Raw genomic sequence first — 17,419 nt, 5'->3', positions numbered from 1 at the left:
TTTAAGTCACTTGTAGGAGAAATGCATTACCAATTGCTTTTCCTCTTCAACTGGCATAAAATATAATTAAGAAAAAGGAGTATATTTCATAATGTTTTATAGTAATGTTTTGTCATTTTGTCCTATTATCCTAAACAAAATGGCAAATTCTGGGGTAGTCTTTACAATGCAGAAACAATTGTGTGTTTTATAACTTTTAATTTATATTGGAGCATAGTTGATTAACACCGTTGTGTTAGTTTCAGGTGTACAGCAAAGTGATTCAGTTATACATATACATGTATCTAGTCTTTTTCAAATTCTTTTTCCATTTAGGTTATTACAGAATATTGAGGAGAATTCCCTGTGCTATACAGTAGGTCCTTGTTGGTTATCTACCTTAAATATAGCAGTTTCAATCCCAAACTCCCAATTTATCCCTCCCCTCCACCCTTTCTCCCATAACCATAAATTGGTTCTCTAAGTCTGTGAGTCTGAGAAACAGTTGTTAATCAGATTGTGGCGATAACATTAAGGCAGCAAGTTTATAAGGCTTTCCCATAAGCAAATGGTTAACAAATAATAGGAGTTTAGGAAAACAACTTTTCAGAGTTTTGTGAATTCATATTTTTAATGACTATATTGAAAAAGGATAGAGATGAACTAGTGATAGCATGATGAGCTAAAGACTGAGTGGGACATTCAAACAGCTACTCTTCCTTTACCAGCTCCTTAAATGTGACTCTCCAGTCAACATTTTTTCCCAATCCCTAGGCAACATCAGTTAAGCAACTCAATGCCTGCATTAACAGTCTTTTCAAACCTCTTCTACACTTCTTATCAAATGGACTGTGATAATCTCTTCTGGTGCCTTTCCCCCACTAAAACTGGAGTTCCTCCAGGGCAAAGATAGGTCCCATTCCCCTTTGAAATTTCAGAAATTTAAACAGTGCTTTGGATACAGCAGGCACTCAAGTACTGGAAAGGATTGGATAAGAGCAAGAGGGAAGACAGACCAAGTGGTAAAATCCCAAGAAGGCTGGATTAGTTGCTTTTCTCAAGTTTCTGATAACTGCTTCTATTATTGTGGAAGGGTCACTAGTACTTAATTTCTTCAGCTGAAGAATGAGACTGCTAACAGAGGCTTTCTCAGAAGAGTCTGTGTTTGGCCTGAAGTGTTTTCCAGAACTCTGAATGTCACTGCTCCTGGGATAGGCATTTTTTTCCATTCTCTAGTCTGATAGCAGCCCATAGTCTCACACTTGTCCACTTAAGTGCCTGTCTGACCCCTGGAGGCATTTTAATTTCTGACCTCTAAATTGTTTCCACCTCTTCCCTTTTAAGAGAACAAAGAAGACTGAGGTAAGAAAAGAAAGAAGGAAAGAAGGTAAGAGAAGGAAAGAAATAGTGAGAACCAAATGGAAGAATGGAGAAATAATGGTAAATCTTTGGTAGGAATTTTGAACATATACCCTGATAATGACCATTGGTTTTATTTATGTCACATCCAAAGGTGTCCCAAAAGTGTGGCAATCAGTGAGGTGGAACATAGAGAATTGACAGCCATGTCACACCAATTCCCATACTAAATTGACAAACAGGGGCTCGCAATAAGTATGTGTAGGAAGGGTGTACAATCAAAGAAGGCAGCTAATGAATGCTCTTTGGTAATTTACAATTCTATGGTTGTCACATAAGTCTTTTGCAGTTTGAAATGTTTGGAAGAGTATCCTACTAATCAAAATAAATTATTAAATATTTTAACTGTTATACTTCTTGTCCTAAGTAAATAAAAATAATTTTGAAAAAAAGAACGGGGCATTTTAGTAGGTTTTCTCCACTCAAAAAAAACACGTGGGGTGGATAATGCTTCATAATGCCTTCCAAGAAGACAAAGGAAATATTTCTTCTTTGAAAAGAGATATGTAAGGAGAAATATGCCTTTACCCCAATTATCCACATTTGATGTTAATCAACTAATGGAAATTCAGTGCCAGTGGTATGCCAACCAGCTTTCTGGGTTGGTGGAGTGGGGAGAGCTCTGATTTGTAGCATTTGCCAATTTCTATAGTGTAAATACTCCCACCATGGCTGATTTCAAGCTACCAACATGATGTCACTGAATGTGGAGGTATGAGGAGATCCTGACAACTGCTCTTGATGGCTCTAGCACAAATTGGGAGTGTATCAATTTATTTTTCCTCTCCTAACTTGGATTTTATTATTCATTATGCTGGCATAGTGTTTAAGAAAAAACCTGAAACTTGCAATGAACATTGTTTTCCCTATTGCAAAATTTGTATCACCTGTCAGTGAGTAACTTTAGTCATGAAAAGTATGTAATTCCAAAGGAATTACCTAAAGAAAGCACCAAGGCCCACGGTAAATGCTGCGGCAGGCAGATTCTAATTCTGTAGAAAAATGACCTGATACCTGACAGATACGGTGTATCTGACAGTTTTTGAAGGATAAGCTGTGCACGTTCTCCTGTCTGAATGTGATCGCACTGTAGCAGCTCCAGGTGGGCAGAACTGGAGTCACTGTCACAAGTTCATTAATGAAGCAAAGATTTTACCTGCTGAGCAGATTCACTCTGCACCACTGCTATCTAAAGACCAGGGAAGTCCCTCTCAGAACTGATCTCACTCTCAAGTTAGTAAAGGGACAAAGTCACTGGTCTATGCAGAAGTTCTACTTCAAAGTAGATTGAAGGAATTTAGCTACACTAACCTAAGTCAACACAATGCCCAAAATACTACTCATGCTGCCAGTTGCCAGTGGCGGAGGCCATACCTCCAATGAACTTGTAGCAGTTACAATATTTGCTAACATTTATTTTTATGTAGTTAAGATTCACTCTTATTAGAGCTAGTCAACACCTGTCTTAAAATCTTTTTAGAGTAACTTGGAGTCAGAAATAAGCAACTATTCAGAAGACAGCTCTCTTGTGAAAATTGAGACTATTTGATTACAGGTTCCCTACAGGTCCCTTTCTAACTCACATCTCCTTACTGACTTTTATACTCATTGTGACAACATCTACCCGAAGTTGTCTACAAAGCCATCTCCTCTCTTGGAAAGACCTCCCAGTTCTTATGCTTTCTATTTTCTCTGTTAATAGGAAATGTAGTGCAGAGTTCCACTTGCATAGAACTCCTAAAAAAAGACAACACTGAAATGCAGACACAATGCCCATAATGAGACCTGAACGTGACTGTACACTGGCCTACCTGACCCTGCGAGGTTGCGAGACTGTGAAGGGCAGAGGCTTAATCCACAGCAGAGCAGTCTGTAGACATGTGACTAATATCAATGTATCCAGCACACTGATGAAGAGCTTGGCCCTGGAGACAGCCTTCCTGGATTAGAATTCCAGCTTTGTCTTTTACTAGCTGTATGATGTTGGGAAAATCTCTTAACCTCTGCTCTCTGAGCTCCAGTTTCCTTATCTATAAAATGGGAAGGCCTACTTTACAAGGGTTGCCCTGAGAATAAACTGAGGAAATCCTCATAAAGCATTCTGAACAGTTTTTACAACATAAATATTAGCTATTATTATTATAAATTAGATACACAGATGAAATAATAGATATTTTAGAAGCAAATACTATGATACTCAATTTCCCAAATATTTTGCAATATTCTGCTTCTGAAAGTAGTTCAAATCAGTGGTTTGGACTGACTTTGCAAACACTGTTTAAAATGGTGTCATTATGATGGGAGTGGATTCAGGCAATAACATATCTGAAAAATGTGTGCCAACAAGGGCACTGCTTCACCCAAACCACGCAAGTCTGTTATTCCTTGTTCATAAAAGGAGACTACAGGAAAAGATGTGCAACCAACATCTTTATTTTTAGATTTCCACCTTCCCAATACACCTTTCATGTGGATATTATAATTTTTCTTCTTCATGCAGAACTTATATTTCTATCCTCCCCACACTACTAACTTTGCTTACAGAAGAAAATTATTAACTCCTTAACATGATTTATAAGGCCCCCTCAGTCTGGCTTTAGCTAATGTTTCCAACTTCTGTTTGATTACTTTCCATCACAAATTTGATACCTTGCCAGACATGATTATCCACCTAATTCCTAATGGATTTTCATTTGCTCATTCGTTCATTACTCATTTCACTCAAATACTTTATACTTGCTTACTATATGTCAGAAACCTTGCTATGTGCTAGGAATTAGAGATTAGAAAAATGCATAGGCTTAGCTCTTAGAGTTCACAATCTAATAAAAAAGGTATGTAAACAACTTCCCATAAAAATAGTAATGTAATACAAAGTCTGTACAGAGGTGACTTACCTGTAAAAAGTCCTGTTTGAATTCTTATAAACAAGTAATGGCTTTTGCCTGAGGCAGGAAAATGTTTTACAGAAAAGATTAACTTTATCTTTGCTATTATATGACTAGGAGATTAAGTAATCAGTAGGCAGATAATAGAAAATGTTTACCAGGCAGTAAAATTGAATAAAGCCTTGGCTATATGAAATTACCTATAATATCTAAGGAAAGCAAGTACTTTGTAGCTTGCTTGTACTTTGGGATATGTTTGCAGGAAAATGGGAAGTAAGATTGTAAAGAAGGTTGTGGATAGACTGAGAAAGGTTGCATATGCTGTAACTGAGGAAGGTGTCTTCTATTTTTGTTTTGTTTGTCCACCAAGTGTTCCCCTCCCTCTTGCTACTTTAACAGACCTTGTTGCTATTGTTGCCATGAAGCAAGTATCTGATCCAGGTCTGGTCAATCTAGGGGAACAGAGGCTCAAACGATACACAGCTTTCAGAAGCAGAGTCAGGGTTAAACCTTCCAGGAGATTGACATTTAAAGAAAGAAGTGCACTTTTTCTGCTGGGTGGCTAAGCAAGGGCTGCCTGTGATTTAGGGATCTGCTACGTGGAGAAGGCTTGTTTGCATTTTTAGAGAATGAGCCCAGTAGTCTTCAAAGAAGACGAGTAAGCAGAGATGAGATATACAGGCATACTTCGTTTTATTGTGCTTTGCTTTATTGAGCTTTACAGACATTGCATTTTTTTTTTAACAAATTGAAGGTTTGTGGCAACCCTGTGTTGTTAGATGATGGTTAGCATTTTTTGTAATAAAGCATTTTTAAATTAAGGTATGTATATTGATTTCTTTAAGACATAATGCCATTGCACACTTAATAGACTGTTGCATAATGTAAACATACTTAAATAAGCACTGGAAAACCGAAAAGATCGTGTGACTTGCTTCATTGCAATATTCACTTTATTGCGGTGGTTTAGAACTGAATCCATAATATCTCTGAGGTATGCCTGTAAATAGGAGACTGAGTTCTCGAGATGCTGAATTTACATCCCAGTCCTTGAGGCCATGGTTCCTGATGCACTTCTTTCACTTCCACAAGTGCCCGTCAACATCTCAGCCACATGAGCCACTTGATTTAAGGAACTTTGAATTGTGTATCTGCCATTTTCAATTGAAAGAGTCCTGAGTCTGTCATGCTAAGAACTCCGTCGCACATGGTAAGGCAATGGGAGCGACAGAAAAATTTTAAGATGCAAAATGTTTTTAAATGAATCAAAATGTTTTAATGAATCAAAAATACATTAAAAAGTGGTTCCAAGTGGGTGGAGTACTAGGAGGATGTGGAATTCGAGTCTCCACACAACTAGGGCACTTACCAGGCACTGGTGGGGGACCATGGACAGCTAAGGGTACAGGAGGAACTCCCAGCGATTGGTTGTTAATTATAGTTTTATTTTTCCTAATATATTTTTTAATCTTTCTAATTTTATTTTGTTTTTTATTCTTTGATATTGTACTGCTCCTTTTTTTCTTTCTTTTTCTTTTTTTTTTTAACCACACCACAAAGCTTGTGGGATCTTGGTTTCCAGGCCAGAGGTTGGGTCTGAGCTCATGTGGTGGGAACTCCGAATCCAAACTGCTGGACTAACAGAGAACCTCAGACCCCAGGGAATATCAATTGGAGTGAGGCCTCCTGGAGGTCCTCATCTCAGCACCAAGACCCAGCTCTATCCAACTGCCTGCAAACTCCAGTGCTGGATGGCTGAGGCCAAACAACCAGTAAGACAGGAACACAGAACCACCCATCAAAAAAAAAAAGAAAGGACAAAAAAAATATCTTACAGATGAAGGAGCAAGGTAAAAACCTACAAGACCAAAAAAATGAAGACGAAATAGGCAACCTACCTGAAAAAGAATTCAGAGTAATGATAGCAAACATGAACCAAAATCTCGGAAACAGAATGGAGAAAAAACAAAAAACATTTAACAAGTACCTAGAAGAACTAAAGAGCAAACAAACAGTGATGAACAACACAATTACTGAATTAAAAAGAATCTAGAAGGCATTAATAGCAGAATAACTGAGGTAGAAGAACAGATAGGTGAGCTGGAAGACAAAATGGTGGAAATACTGCCAGGGAGCAGAATAAAGAAAAAAGAATGAAAAGAATTGAGGACAGTCTCAGAGACCTCTGGGACAATATTAACCATACCAACATTCAAATTATAGGGGTCCCAGAAGAAGAAGAGAAAAAGAAAGGGTATGAGAAAATATTTGAAGAGATTATAGTCAAAAACTTCCCTAACATGGGAAAGGAAATAGTCAATCAGGTCCAGGAAGCACAGAGAGCACCATACAGGATAAACCCAAAGAGAAACACACCGAGACACATATTAATCAAGCTATCAAAAATTAAATACAAAGAAAAAATATTAAAAGCACAAGGGAAAAACAACAAATAACATACAAGGGAATCCCCATAAGGTTAACAGCTGCTTTCAGCAGAAACTCTGCAAGCCAGAAGGGAGTGGCAGGACATATTTAAAATGATAAAAGGGAAAAACCTACAACCAAGAGTACTCTACCCAGCAAGGATCTCATTCATATTTGAGAGAGAAATCCAAAGCTTTACAGACAAGTAATAGCTAAGAGAATTCAGCACCACCAAACCAGCTTTACAACAAATGCTAAAGGAACTTCTCTAGGCAGGAAACACAAGAGAAGGAAAAGACCTACAACAATAAACCCAAAACAATTAAGAAAATGGGAGTAGGAACATACATATCGATAATTACCTTAAATGTAAATAGAGTAAGTGCTCCAACCAAAAGACACAGACTGGCTGAATGGATACAAAAACAAGACCGATATATATGCTATCTACAAGAGACCCACTTCAAACCTAGGGACACATACAGACTGAAAGTGAGGGGATGGAAAAAGATATTCCATGCAAATGGAAATCAAAAGAAAGCTGGACTAGCAATTCTCATATCAGACAAAGTAGACAATAAAATAAAGACTATTACAAGAGACAAAGGACACTACGTAATGATCAAGGGATCAGTCAAGAAGAAGATATAACAATTGTAAATATTTATGCACCCAACATAGGAGCACCTCAGTACATAAAGCAAATGCTAACAGCAATAAAAGGGGAAATCCACAGTAACACAAAAATAGTAGAGGACTTTAACACCCCACTTTCACCAATGGACAGATCATCCAAAATGAAAATAAATGACGAAACACACGCTTTAAATGACACATTAAACAAAATGGACTTAATTGACATTTATAGGACATTCCATCCAAAAACAAGAGAATACACTTTCTTCTCAGGTGCTCATGGAACATCCTCCAGGATAGATCATATCTTGGGTCACAAATCAAGTCTTGGTTAATTTAAGAAAATTGAAATCATTATCAAGTATCTTTTTCAACCACAATGCTATGAGACTAGATATCAATTACAGGAAAAAAACTGTAAAAAATACAAACACATGGAGGCTAAACAATATATTATTAAATAACCAAGAGATCACTGAAGAAATCAAAGAGGAAATCAAAAAATACCTAGAAACAAGTAACAGTGAAAACACGATGACCCCAAACCTATGGGATGCAGCAAAAGCAGTTCTAAGAGGGAAGTTTATAGCAATACAATCGTACCTTAAGAAACAAGAAACATCTCAAATAAACAACCTAACCTTACACCTAAAGCAATTAGAGAAAGAAGAACAAAAAACCACCAAAGTTAGCAGAAGGAAAGAAATCATAAAGATCAGATCAGAAATAAATGAAAAAGAAATGAAGGAAACATAGCAAAGACCAATAAAACTAAAAGCTAGTTCTTTGAGAAAATAAACAAAATTGATAAACCACTAGCCAGACTCATCAATAAAAAAACAGAGAAGACTCAAATCAACAGAATTAGAAATAAAAAAGGAGAAGTAACAACTGACACTGCAGAAATACAAAGGATCATGTGAGATTTCTATAAGCAACTATATGCCAATAAAATGGACAACCTAGAAGAAATGGATAAATTCTTAGAAAAGCACAACCTTCTGAGACTGAATCAGGAAGAAATAGAAAATATAAACAGACCAATCACAGCACTGAAATTGAAACTGTGATTAAAAATCTTCCAACAAACAAAGTCCAGGAGCAGATGGCTTCACAAGCGAATTCTATCAAACATCTACACAAGAGCTAACACCTATCCTTCTCAAACTCTTTCAAAATATAGAAGAGGGAGGAACACGCCCAAACTCATTCTACGAGGCCACCATCACCCTGATACCAAAAGGATACAAAGATGTCACAAAAAAAGAAAACTACAGGCCAATATATCTGATGAACACAGATGCAAAAATCCTCAATGAAATACTAGCAAACAGAATCCAACAGCACATTAAAAGGATCATACACCATGATCAAGTGGGGTTTATCCCAGGAATGCAAGGATTCTTCAGTATATGCAAATCAATCAATGTGATACACTGTATTAACAAACTGAGGAATAAAAACCATATGATCATCTCAATAGATGCAGAAAAAGCTTTCAACAAAATTCAACATCTATTTATGATAAAAACCCTTCAGAAAGGGCCTAGCGGGAATTTACCTCAACATACTAAAGGCCATATATGACAAACCCACAGTCAATGTCGTCCTCAATGGTGAAAACTGAAACCGTTTCCTCTAGGATCAGGAACAAGACAAGGTTGCCTACTCTCACCACTACTATTCAATACAGTTGTGGAAGTTTTAGCCACAGCAATCAGAGAAGAAACAGAAATAAAAGGAATCCAAATTGGAAAAGATGAAGTAAAGCTGTCACTGTTTTCAGATGACATACTATACATAGAGAATCCTAAAGATGCTACCAGAAAACTACTAGAGCTAATCAATGAATTTGGTAGAGTAGCAGGATACAAAATTAATGCACAGAAATCTCTGGCATTCCTATACACTAATGATGAAAAATCTGAAAGAGAAATTAAGGAAACACTCCCATTTACCACTGCAACAAAGAGAATAAAATATCTAGGAATAAACCTACCTAAGGAGACAAAAGACCTGTATGCAGAAAACTATAAGACACTGATAAAAGACATTAAAGATGATACAGATGGAGAGATATATCATGTTCTTTGATTGGAAGAAACAATATTGTGAAAATGACTATACTACCCAAAGCAATCTACAGATTCAATGCAATCCCTATCAAAGTACCACTGGCATTTTTCACAGAACTAGAAATAAAGATTTCAGAATATGTATGGAAACACAAAAGACCTCAAATAGCCAAAGCAATCTTGAAGAAAAACGGAGCTGGAGGAATCAGGCTCCCAGACTTCAGACTATACTACAAAGCTACAGTAATCAAGACAGTATGGTACTGGCACAAAAACAGAAATATAGATCAATGGAACAGGATAGAAAGCCCAGAGATAAACCCACACACATATGGTCACCTTATCTTTGATAAAGGAGGCAAGAATATATCATGGAGAAAAGATAGCCTCTTCAATACGTGGTGCTGGGAAAACTGGACAGCTACATTGAAAGAATGAAATTAGAACACTTCCTAACACCATACACTAAAATAAACTGAAAATGGATTAAAGACCTAAATGTAAGCCCAGACACTATCAAACTCTTAGAGGAAAACATAGGCAGAACACTCTATGACATAAATCACAGCAAGATCCTTTTTGATCCACCTCCTAGAGAAATGGAAATAAAAACCAAACTAAACAAATGGGACCTAATGAAACTTCAAAGCTTTTGCACAGCAAAGGAAACCATAAACAGGACCAAAAGACAACCCTCAGAATGGGAGAAAATATTTGGAAACAAAGCAACTGACAAAGGATTAATCTCCAAAGTATACAAGCAGCTTTGCAGCTCAATATCAAAAAAACAAACAACCCAATCCAAAAATGGGCAGAAGACCTAAACAGACATTTCTCCAAAGAAGATAAACAGATTGCCAACAAACACATGAAAAGATGCTCAACATCACTAATCATTAGAGAAAAGCAAATCAAAACTACGATGTGGTATCACCTCACACTGGTCAGAATGGCCATGATCAGAAAATCTACAAACAATAAACACTGGAGAGGGTGTGGAGAAAAGGGAACCTTCTTGCACTGTTGGTGGGAATGTAAATTGATATAGCCACTACAGAGAACAGTATGGAGGTTCCTTAAAAAACTAAAAGTAGAACTACCATATGACCCAGCAATCTCACTACTGGGCATATGCCCTGAGAAAACCATCATTCAAAAAGAGTCATGTACTACAATGTTCACTGCAGCACTATTTACAATACCCAGGACATGGAAGCAACCTAAGTGTCCATCGACAGATTAATGGATAAAGAAGATGTGGCACATATATACAATGGACTATTACTCAGCCATAAAAAGAAAGGAAATTGAGTTATTTGTAGTGAGGTGGATGGACCTAGAGTCTGTCATACAGTGTGAAGTAAGTCAGAAAAAGAAAAGCAAATACCATATGCTAACACATACATATGGAATCTAAAAAAAAAAATGGTTCTGATGAACCTAGGGGCAGGACAGGAATAAAGACACAGATGTAGAGAATGGACTTGAGGACACGGGGAGGGGGAAGGGTAAGCTGGGATGAAGTGAGAGAGTAACATTGACATATATACACTACCAAATGTAAAACAGATAGCTGGTGGGAAGCAGCCGCATAGCACAGGGAGATCAGCTCGGTGCTCTGCGACCAGCTAGAGGGGTGGGATAAGGAGGGTGGGAAGGAGACGCAAGAGGGAGGGGATATGGGGATATACATATGCATATAGCTGATTCACTTTGTTATACAGCAGAAACTAACAACATTGTAAAGCAATTATACTCCAATAAAGACGTTAAAAAAAAAAGAAAAGCAGTTCTAGTGGACTGTATAGCAAATAAATTTCAAGGGATACTACCTAGAGAATTTCTGTCTACTGAAATAGCCCACCAAAGCCCAGCTCATTTGGCACCTCTGATCCCACTCAGCTGGCATGAATGGTCCTTTTGTTCTACATCCCTGCAGCACTTCACTTGTTCCTGACACGTGTTCCTGAAACTTCTGATTTAGTAGGTCTGGGGTGAAAGCTGAGAATTCTAATAAGTTCCAGGTAATATACATGCTACTAGTCCAGGGGCCACGCTTTGAGAATCATTGCTGTAACATATTTCATTGCATTCTAGTTTATTTGCTTATCTGCATCCCCTGCTAGATTAAAGGTCAGTTAAGAATTTTCTTATTCATCTTTGTAAAACTCTCAGTGGCTAATGTAATTCTTTATAAAAAACTGGCATTTGATATGCATTACTGTGTGATTAACTGTGGAGATAAGATAAACATCTTACCATAATAAATTCCCTCTGTTATCATCCAAACAGATTCCCTCAAGAAGTGAACTGTGAAACTAGAGAAAAGATCAGAAGGCAGAATATGACCCAACTTATTCTGGGCTGCCTATTTTTGATTGCATATCTATCTGGTTTCTTTTAATCCTTGGACATAAAGGACAATGATTATTTTCAAATATATATAAGAAAGCTTGAGAGGCACGCTTCTACAAAAGTTGAGACTAACGTTTCTTCCTCTTGCATGTGTTTCTATTTCCTCTTGGTTTAGCTGGCATCTGACAGCCCAGGGGAGAAAACAGTTCTAGCATTTTTTCATCCCAATATTTAGAAATGCTGATCAAACTAACGTTTTTTGTAAGCTATTCTTGTGGCAAGACATTCTATCCTTTCAGGCTTTGTTGCCTATTTAAAAACTGCAGGTTCAAAACTATTTTTTTAATCATGTCATTAAATTATATTTTTGTGAACTAAAAATACAGCATGGAGCCTGGCTTAAATCCTGTGAGACAGGAAAAGCCAGTGTGCCTGGACTTCTAGGTGTTCGGACTGTATTTCTAGTTTCTTTATTGGAAGACATGCTCTCTCTCATGAGCTAATGTGGGTAGCTTCTGGAATCAAACATGTCTGGAAAAAATACTCTTTCTACATTGTGCTTCTAGTATTTAGAGTGATGTTTATAATTTTTACCATATCTCCAGGTAATTGGGTAGAGTTTTAGACAGATCTGGATGCAATATTTAAAGTGTACAGAGAAAAGGTTGAGGGCGGTTGTAGAGTGGTATTACCTTAGGCATCCTGTGACATTGTAGAATATATCAAAATCGAGCAAACCATTTGCTTTGGGGTAGTCTCCTTCTGGCCACCCCGAAAAGGGGATGATGATATTCTCAGTCAGGGTAAGCAAGGCTTCTGTTACCATGAGATTCTTCAGTCTGTCATTAGAGGACAAATTCCACAGCAAACCTAGAAAAGCAAAGAGTACCATCAAGACAGTGCAGGGTTGGGTCAAAACGACTGCTGAAAAGATCAGTTAAGACTGTCACCCCTAGAGCTATGGCTACTTAGAAAAGGAAAAAAAAAAAAACAAGGTAGGGGGAGACAGCCCTTTTCCCAAGGGAAAGAACCTGTTTAGACCTCATTAGATGGCAATGGAAGCTGTTCCATAAGAAAAATTAAAAAAATATATATATATATATATGTATACTAGTGGTGAGACAATGGAATATTACTCAGCCATAAAAAGAAACGAAATTGAGTTATTTGTAGTGAGGTGGATGGATCTAGAGTCTGTCATACAGAGTGAAGTAAGTCAGAAAGAGAAAAACAAATACCGTATGCTAACACATATATATGGAATCTAAAAAGAAAAAAATGGTCATGAAGAACCTACGGGCAAGATGGGAATAAAGACACAAACCTCCTAGAGAATGGACTTGAGGACACGGGGAGGAGGAAGGGTAAGCTGGGACGAAGTGAGAGAGTAGCACTGACATATACACTACCAAAAGTAAAATAGATAGCTAGTGGGAAGCAGCCGCATAGCACAGGGAGATCAGCTCAGTGCTTTGTGACCACCTAGAGGGGTTGGATAGGGAGGGTGGGAAGGAGGGAGACGCAAGAGGGAAGAGATATGGGGACATATGTATATGTATAACTGATTCACTTTGTTGTAAAGCAGAAACTAACACACCATTGTAAAGTAACTATACTCCAATAAAGATGTTTTTTATATATATATATATATATATATATATATATATATATATGTATACACACACATATACATACAGAGAGAGAGAGAGGGAGAAAGAGAACTTACAATGTAAAACTATACATGTTTAATCAAGAACATAAATGAATGCCAAAAATCCTTATTGCTGTTTCTCTTAAATGACCCTACCACAAAGCTGACCTCATTAGTATAAATTCTAGGCTCACCAACAGGAAAGCTTGAAATGATCCTGTTGTAATTAAGAGTTCAGCATTTTAAAAGTCATAGTTTTCTCCCTTAGATACATACATATCTAAGGACATCTCTGCCTGCCTACTGCTCCCCACTGCCTGCAACTCCCACTTGACATCTGCCTTCCAATAATAGCAGGAAGAGCCTCTAGAATGCTTTTGCCTATGCCTGTCAACAGCAGGCTTCTCAACATACCCAATTAATATTTATTAACTCCTACCCAATGGCAGACTTTATGTCCTGACAGAATTTATGCTGGCTCTACCTCATCTACTTCTTATATTACAGTTTGGCAGAGAAGGAGAGACAAGAGCATTTTATATACCTGCCAACTTGCATGGCCTAAGCATTGGTCTAAGACTGGTACCACATTTACTCACTTAACTTTCCTATTCCTCTTGAATCCCCTCCACCCCCAATTAAAAAGAAAGGCCATATAAGCCAACTCAGGAAGAAATTAAGATAACAGGATACTGTATTTCCCAGGGCATTTGTGAGACAGGGACTGAAGCTGGGTACTGAGAGAGAATACAAAGTGGCATATACACTTAGGATTTGTTTTTCTCACAAATTTGGTGCTTAAATACCTCTGATTCAGTGGAAGGACTATACCCTTATTGCTTGCTATTCCAGTGACTCCCAGCAGGTGTCAAGTTGCTTTGCCATCATTCATTCTTCAGTAAGTTACTCTAACTCGCTATCATCCAGGAAAGGAGAAACAGAGAGGGGACAGAAAGAGAAGGGATCTTCATTTTCTTCCTATTTATGCCCCCACGGCCCAGTCAGTTAAATCTTACCTCTTAAATTTACTGCTTCATCTGCATGAAGGACAGAGGAGGCACAGATATACAGGACAGTCCACTTTATGAAAAAAGCAAACATGGTGGTCTTGCCAGAATTACATGGAGATATCACCTCCCTTGATATTAATGACTGAAATAATAGTCTGTATGGTTAAAGCTTAGTAGTTAATCAACCATACTTTTATTTGGCCCATCAGTTAGAACACTCTAGGCCTAATGTAGTCTTTTGGGCTTAAACAGTTTACTTTGTGTACAAGTAACTAATTTTTTAAATAACCAAATTTCCACCATAGCTTACATCTAGCTGCCATTACACAGAGCAATGCTGGGTCTAGTGCTTCGTGAGGACTAGAATTCTGGCTGATGAAGGTCTTTTCCTGATCAAACTGGCATTTGGGGTTAGTCATGAGCAGTGTCCCTCCGCCACAGGTTTTGCAACACAATGACTTCATGGGTCACACCTAATCTTAAGAGGCCCTGGAGAGGAACAGACAGAATAAAACTCCAAAAACTCCTAAGGTGGTTGAAAACAATTGAAAGGGAGGTCTGACGTTGAGTTTTGGTTACTAAGCTATAAAAGAAAGCTAAAGATAAGAAAGAAAAGAAAAAAACAAGCTTCCTCTTCTAAATAAGCAAACAAATTAACAGTCTCTGCCTGTCAGAGGCTTAAAAATGTGAAGCATAATATTTCCTCTCTTTAAAAAGGACCACACAGAGCACTCAAAGGAAAAGTACACCTTACAATAAAAACCAGAGAGGATTAGTTTGAATAAAGGGAGTGGAATTTTCCTCCAACAGTCAATGTCCTTTGTAGCTTGTCATGCTGTATTATTTCTACAGAAGTATAAGGTTTGGGGAGTTTTGGTATAATTTTTGAATTTTTAATGTAGGATATTGTACAGAAATGTCATGCTTGCCAAATTTCTGTATGGTACAAGGCTAAGGAAGAGCTTAAATGTTCACTAGAGATTCGGGATTGTACTTATACACACACACCCTCACACACATACATACAAAATCAATAAATGACCAATTACAAATTGGGAAAATGTGCATGCTGATATAGGACAAAGGGTTAAATATCATTAATATACAGAGTTCTTATAAATCATTAAAAATTAAATTACTAGTAGAAAAATTAACCCAAAGCCAAAAGAGTCTAATATACATAGGAATGCAGGCTCTCTAGTAACTAAAGAAATGCAAATTCAACAACTACATATTATTTTCTGTGGCTATAGAAGACAAAACCAGACCAATGAGCAGAAATTCTGAGGATGGAGATTTTGGCTCAGTGAAAGTATAAACTTCTAAGACAGCTTTGAAGAAAACAGAAAGATCTGCTTATAAGATCCAGCACTATCACTGGAGCCAATAAAAAAAATGAGCTCATCCTTTATCAAAATATCGACAAGGGGGTTTAATCTTAAAACTAGAGTGTTTGAAGAGACTAGCAGTCACCAAATGAGCCCAGTGACAAATTAGAATCACATATTCCTGGGCCACACCACAAACTTACTAAGCCTGACTCCCAGGATGAATTCCAGGAATTTATACTTTAAATATGATTCCAATTTCTCTCATTGGGAAATTAATGGTTTAGATGACACTAAATAGATGTCCCTTTCAATGATTAGATTCTATATTCCCCGATACTGTATTATATTTAGGGTTTGGATTTTCATTTGTTTCACCTTTAACTTCCGGTCAATTTAATCATAGTGCCTAAATTTCTATTATTATAGTTCTCTGTTGTAGCTATTCTGTCCGTAATTTTCTATCACTAAGCTCTCATTCTAGCCAAAAAGAAGGGGAACTGGATTCTGGTAAGGGATATACTTTGAATAATTAGCAATTATAAGAAAGATAATGATAACTGCAGTATCTAGGAACTTATTGCCAATTGATATCTACAAAATGCAGCTACCTAGTAAAGGGATTTAATAGATATTGAAACCCATGTTTTATTAATATTGCTCTTTAGGACTGGAAATATAGTTATTTAACTAAATCTGTATAATGTTTAGTAGCAAAACTTGTAAATTTTATGATTAAATCTTCAAGGAGGAGCAGGAGGAGGAGAAGTGGTTCTTTTTAAACTTGTTTTTCAAAATTATCACAGAGCAGGAGGAATACGTTTTTGCAATTTCCCTTGCATGGACATACTCCTCCTTTCACCTAACTTCTGTTAAGTCTTACCTGGAATATCACATTATAGCAAAGGCCATTTATTCAAAACTATAAATAAACTCAAGGTACCTTACTGCACCATTACAAATGCAGAATAAAATAATTATACATTTAAAGAACGTGCGTAATGATTTTTTTTTTTTTTTGCAGAAGCAGAGTGGTGGACAGACTGGGAATGTGCAATACTGAATCATAGAGGCCAGGCACAAGGTTACTGCAAGAGTAGACCAGAGAGATGAAGAGGGTTTGAATCAAGGCAGTGGCAAGAGGAGAGAGAGGAAGGGCCAAAAAGGAGCAAGGGAGAGCTCTCTGATCCAAGATCTCAAAGACAAAGCCCCTTCCTAAAGAAGTGTAAAAATGAGTCACTCTTTGCCCCCAAAACAGTAGGTGGGAGCCACTTTGATACAGCAAAACACCCAGATTATACTGGGTTCAAATCTGGCCTTGTTCTTTGCTAGCTGTGCAACCTTGGGCAACTCAACCCTCTGAGCCTCACACTGGTCATATGTAAACAGTCAATAATACCATACCTTATGGAGCTGTCAGGAAGAACAGAGATAAAAAATGGAAAGCCCAAGCTTATGACTAGCATGTAATAGAGGCTCAATAAAAAGATGTTTACAAAATAGACAAGAAAAGATTCACATATATGGTTACTCGCTTTGTGGTTTGTTTTTTTTTTAATTGGGGTATAGTTGTTTTACAATGCTGTGTTAGTTTCTACTGTGTCATTTTGTGTTTCTAAACAAAGATATAAACATGTCTAAATTAGTCAAC

At 37.3% G+C, this 17,419-nt stretch overlaps 1 protein-coding gene across 1 annotated transcript in view; it reads right to left on the bottom strand.

Moving 5' to 3' along the window:
- PKP2 (plakophilin 2) overlaps positions 1-17,419 on the bottom strand; it is an 83,485-nt gene that overhangs the window by 24,457 nt on the left and 41,609 nt on the right. The window contains exon 6 of the mRNA XM_027129259.1: positions 12,472-12,649. Within this exon, the coding sequence (XP_026985060.1) occupies positions 12,472-12,649 (178 nt within the window). The remainder of the gene's footprint in view (positions 1-12,471; positions 12,650-17,419) is intronic.

The sequence above is a fragment of the Aethalodelphis obliquidens genome, unplaced genomic scaffold, assembly GCF_003676395.1.
Source record: "Aethalodelphis obliquidens isolate GAN/ISIS:26980383/991018 unplaced genomic scaffold, ASM367639v1 scaffold36, whole genome shotgun sequence".
Classification (NCBI taxonomy): Eukaryota; Metazoa; Chordata; class Mammalia; order Artiodactyla; family Delphinidae; genus Aethalodelphis; species Aethalodelphis obliquidens.
Note: the sequence above shows the minus strand (reverse complement) of the source record. Positions and strands in the feature narration are given on the sequence as shown.